General features: G+C 33.5%; 1 protein-coding gene across 1 annotated transcript; it reads right to left on the reverse strand.

The window, feature by feature from the left end:
- Nucleotides 1-330: 330 nt before the first annotated feature.
- On the reverse strand, nt 331-4,525 carry LOC132301553 (RNA demethylase ALKBH9B-like). The gene is made up of 6 exons (XM_059798796.1): nt 4,510-4,525; nt 3,266-3,706; nt 1,982-2,067; nt 1,572-1,882; nt 748-819; nt 331-649 (listed from the first exon to the last, which is right to left on the reverse strand). Exons 1-6 carry the CDS (start codon nt 4,523-4,525, stop codon nt 418-420), a joined length of 1,158 nt encoding a protein of 385 aa, XP_059654779.1. The 3' UTR covers nt 331-417.
- Nucleotides 4,526-4,896: the final 371 nt, after the last annotated feature.

Consider the following 4,896-nt stretch of genomic DNA (forward strand, 5'->3'; position numbering starts at 1 on the left):
GCACTTTTACTTACAAAAATGGAGGAAATGGGGCACTGTAGGACTGAGCTGATCCTCGTCCGTTTATCCAAATGCCCTTTAAGTTGAAATTGCTTTCAAGCAGCACTCAACAAAGTAAATCTATACGCAGTCAAAAAGGCCAAAGAAAGGACTCAGCCAGTCTTTTTATCGAAGGATCAGAAAAAAATGGGTCCGTCTTTATACAAAATAAACTTTATATGTGAACTTTACTATAACTCAACTCTGATTGATACACCAAGAATTTATTTCAAGGATGTAAAAAGAATGAACTAATTTTCATTATCTAACAATTGAAAAATGTACACCATAAAATAGTACTTGAATCCATATAATACTATACACCTCATTACTTCAAACAGTTTTTGTTAGCCCTTTGCTGGTTCACAGGAGTACAATTCAAGCTGTCGAGGGAAGGGGAATCGGATAATGCCATGAAAAATGCGTTAATACTGGTCTCTGCAGCACTCTAGGTCCACCATGGATGATCTCTTCTTGTTCATGCTGGTTTTGTTGGACTTGTAAGAACAAGGGAGTGTACATGAGAGGCTTTACACTTATCAGCTCCGGGTCGGGTAAATAATTATACGGTAATTTGCTCTCATCCATTTTCCTGAAAGTGATTGAAATCCTGAAACAAGCAATTCAATAAGAAATCGTTCTTCATATGGTTGAAATGGAAAAAGATCACCCTTAAAAGTCTATGCTATATAGAAAGATTAAAAGTACCTTTTTGCTGGGACACATGGAACACAATGTTTAGCAATGTCAGCTCCATTACCTTTTAGAACGAGCACCGATCTGTAGTTTATAGATAGATTAACTTCAGATTCTCAGAAGTGAACAATATATAGAATGGACAATATTTATAAACCAAAGACTTTTTGAAAACGTTTTATAACTTCAAATATAGGCATCATCCCTATAAGATTTCATATATATGCAGTTTCTTAAACAATAGAAAAAATATATATGACACAAAATTATCCCATCATGTTTCTTAGTGGCATTTGAAGATGTTCTTCAGCACAAGGTTCAAAAGTTGAAGTGAAAAAATCATACCGGTAACTAAGAAAGAGAAGAATTAGCTTTGTGAAAATGAGATTTAGAAAGGTAAAATGAACGTGTTCAAAACAGAAACAAATGATACGAATATTCCAATTTCAGACTATCATGTCTTATTGTTCCAAAACTACAAGCATTTAAAAAGATAAAACCATGAATCAACAAAAAAAGGTAGTATTCCCTCTCTTCACCAGAGTAACAGTCTTTTCATTTTTGGTTCTCTCCTGTTAGCCCATTTTATTTAAAAGACATAAATTCTTTCCACTTTTTCACGACAAATTTATTTATTTTTCTTAAGATGAAACTAGGTTATATGTAATAGAAAACTGATCTTATATGGGTTAATCAAAATGAAATAATTACTATTTATATCTTCGATAAATGAGTTATCGCGAGGAGATCCGCATTTCTAGCTTGGGGAGTGCATGGGAGGTAACCAACAGTTAACTGTGTATTTGGAAAGAAAAGAATTTTTGAAGATGGCATACCCGACAGGCAGAGGAATGGAGACAGGACCGACAAACTCTCCTGGTCTAACCGCCCTCAGACTTGCACCGAACATTATATCACACTTGTTCAAGAATGAGATGGTGCAGAAGGGCCGAAGGAAGTCATGATGGTCAATGTGAGGAGGAATGCAGATCCCTTCATCGTACATATTTACAATGCAACTATTAGGGACAAACGCCGGATGCAGAACATGCCACCGGACCAACCTCTTGATCATTTGCTTGAACAATGGGGGCATGGGATCAACTTCTTCATCTCTGATTATTCCTGGGGGATTCCCATTTTTGTCCTATTAAAAAGCAAAAAAGAATTGAGAAATTTAGGTACAACTCGGGTAACAATAGCCCCACAGATGAAAAAAATTAAAGAAGCAAGGACTGAATATTACCACTGCATAGTTGTAACAGCATCCAAATTGAATCGTGACACGCCCATTACCCCGAATCGTCTTTCTTGGTTCCGAATATGTTCTTGCTGTAAATTTAAAAAATAAACACAAACAGAAAGAAGGCAAATAAATAACATAATTCACATCCTTCATAGTCTAAGTAGCAGATATATACCCAAAATTGAACAAGTATAAAGAAAAGTATAATAAACAAGTTGGTGACAGAGGGACCTAGAAATCTCTATTCCAGACGTGCTAGTACACATTTATTAATTTAAGGACTCTCAGAAATTCAATTCAAATATGTTGCAGACAATTTTTTAGAGCTTTATTTTTTTTGGGGGGGGGGGGGGGGGGGGGGGTGTGGAATTCAGAGGCTCGAGGACTGGTGGTTGCCTATAGAGTAGTAGACACAAGAAAAATCTTCACCTCATTTCCCCTCTTTAGTGACAGTATCCTCATTTCATTTCCAAGAGATTTAACATAAACCTAGACTAACTACAGTATACATTGATTAATCATGAACGTTCAATTTTGCAAACTAAAATTTACCATATATTTACCTTTCAAAAAAAAAAAACTATATATTCATATTTTTAAATCCTTGCAAATAATAGAAGAAGAAGGGAATATTAAGATTAAAAATGGAAGTCCACATATGATGCCTGATTTTTCTACTATATATGTCATTTAATTGTGCTAATAACACCTCAATGCAGAAGTAATTTGGCCACTTATCAAAGTAGAATCTTGCAGGAGGTCAATTTCTAAAATATTTAATGTAATTAGTCTAAACAAGTATAAAGGCAAACATATTCTGACATCAAAGAATGCTACTAAACACGCAAAAGACACATTTCAAAGCGTACGTATGTAGCAATTTATATGTGCATTGCAACTGCACGGGACTTCCAAGCAATTTATTTATACTGCAACAAGGTTATATGAAATTACTTGTTACAACAATGAAATGCACTTGGAAAACTATATTAATCTATATATAAGAAAAGCGTTATGATGGAACTTACAAGGACAGACTCTTTACAATTCTAACTGTTTTCTTTTTTAAAAGTTAAAACAAAGCAATGTCAAGACTCAAGACTACTTTTCAGAACAATCTTTTCACTAATTACCCATTCACATCCACTTTCTAACATATATTTTTCTATTATGAACATGCAATATATTAGATTAAAAATTAACTAACAGTAAAATCATCTAAAATAGGGCAATAAATGTTAGCATCTTAGCTAACAGAACAGAGAGAGGCATCTGCATAAATACCTCGAAGCTGTCCTTTCTTTCCCATGCGCTGTAAATTGTGGACACATTCGACAATCTTCTTTTGCTCCTCAGAACTAAAAACGTCAGTGTGTAGCTCAAGTCCATGAAGCACATTCGTCGGCCTTCCATTTACCCTCTCAACATGAAAAAAATCCTTCTTACTAGTGACTTGTCCAAACCTAATATACTCCTTTTGATCCTCAGATAACCAATCAAAACCGGGAGAAGAAACTCCATTGAGTCCATCATTTAGCATTTCAGATACTGAATTATTGAATACTGATGGATGCTTGTTGTTGACTGATGCTGGGGACGACTTAACAACATATCTTCTCTGCCTTCCCAAGTAAACAGTTTCCGGGTTATTAGTAGAAGGCAGTGAACTTTTCACTGGTGAGGGATAGCCACTGCTACCATTGATTGATATTGCACTAAATTTTCCTGGGGAAAAAAATGTAAGAAGGTTTTATTGCCTAGGAAGCAAAATATATTAAGCACAGAAAAAATAGTTCCTTAAAGAGAATTTCTTGTAATTTGAAGAGTAAAAGTATATTTTTCATGAAAAAATTGATGTAAGAAGGTTTTATTGCCTATGAAACAAAATATATTAAGCACAGAAAAAATAGTTCCTTAAAGAGAATTTCTTGTAATTTGAAGAGTGAAGTATATTTTACATGAAAATTTTGATTTTGGTGCCTGAATTATGGTAAAAAATTGGAGAATTTTGGTGCCTGAAAAACTCTGAATATATGCCATCACTAATCGATTAGAAATTTGACTTTTGGTTCTTAAGAATATGAAATTATTAACTAAAATAACCTATAACTGGACGTACTTTTTCCCTTCCAAAGTAGAAATTCTAGGGTTCGAATCTCCATATAAAAAAAGTAAAAAAACAAATTTAATTGACAGAAATAAATATACACATAGAAATTTGATCAGAGAAAGAACTACTAGCGAACTAAGATCTCTGACTTCTTGTAATTCACCAGTGTCCATAAGCTAATTAATGAGCTCTTCTAAGAATCAATATTATAAGATCTCTGACTTCTTGTATATGTATATTTAATCCTTTTCTTTTTCTTTTTCCTTTTTAAATAAAAATTCTCGTTCAAAAAAAAAAAAAAAACCGAATTCCCTTAAAAGACCCAGGAAAATAAAATTAAAAAGAAAAAAGCAAAAGAAGAAAGAAAGGAGGATGGGTTAACAATATTAATTATAAAAAGAACAGGTAAAAGCCTTACCAGAAATTTCATCCATCGTCGTTGCCACTCCACGGTCCTTTTTCTTTGCCACAACAGGTACATATATATATATATATATACTTCTAAAAAGAGAGAGAAAGAAAAGGAGAACAGGGTCGAACGAGAATTTAAGAAAGAAAAAGAGAAAGAGAAAATTGGTTCTTGGGAGCAGAATGAAAAGGGTTTAGACAACCGAGTGCAGGTTTTAAGAGAGAGAAAAAGATATATATATATAATAAATGCGCGTTATTTGATGGATTTCCTCCCCGAAGTAGGATAATTAGAGGAGCGATCAATTTTGGAAAACACTCGGTAATTTTATGGTATTGTACAGTGCTGTTTTACATATACAGAAAAATGAAAATTATTTATTAATTATTTATTTAT

Source organism: Cornus florida, unplaced genomic scaffold (genome assembly GCF_030987335.1).
Source record: "Cornus florida cultivar Cherokee Brave unplaced genomic scaffold, ASM3098733v1 CherokeeBrave_3.0.0_Hap2_Chr03, whole genome shotgun sequence".
In the NCBI taxonomy this organism is placed as follows: domain Eukaryota; kingdom Viridiplantae; phylum Streptophyta; class Magnoliopsida; order Cornales; family Cornaceae; genus Cornus; species Cornus florida.

Excerpts from the sequence above, each read along its gene's own strand:
- LOC132301553 (XM_059798796.1), bottom strand. Across the intron at positions 2,068-3,265 it reads AAAGAAAGGACAGCTTCGAG|CAAGAACATATTCGGAACCA; the intron begins GTATTTATGCAG and ends TTAAATTTACAG. Across the intron at positions 650-747 it reads CCATGTGTCCCAGCAAAAAG|GATTTCAATCACTTTCAGGA; the intron begins GTACTTTTAATC and ends TGCTTGTTTCAG.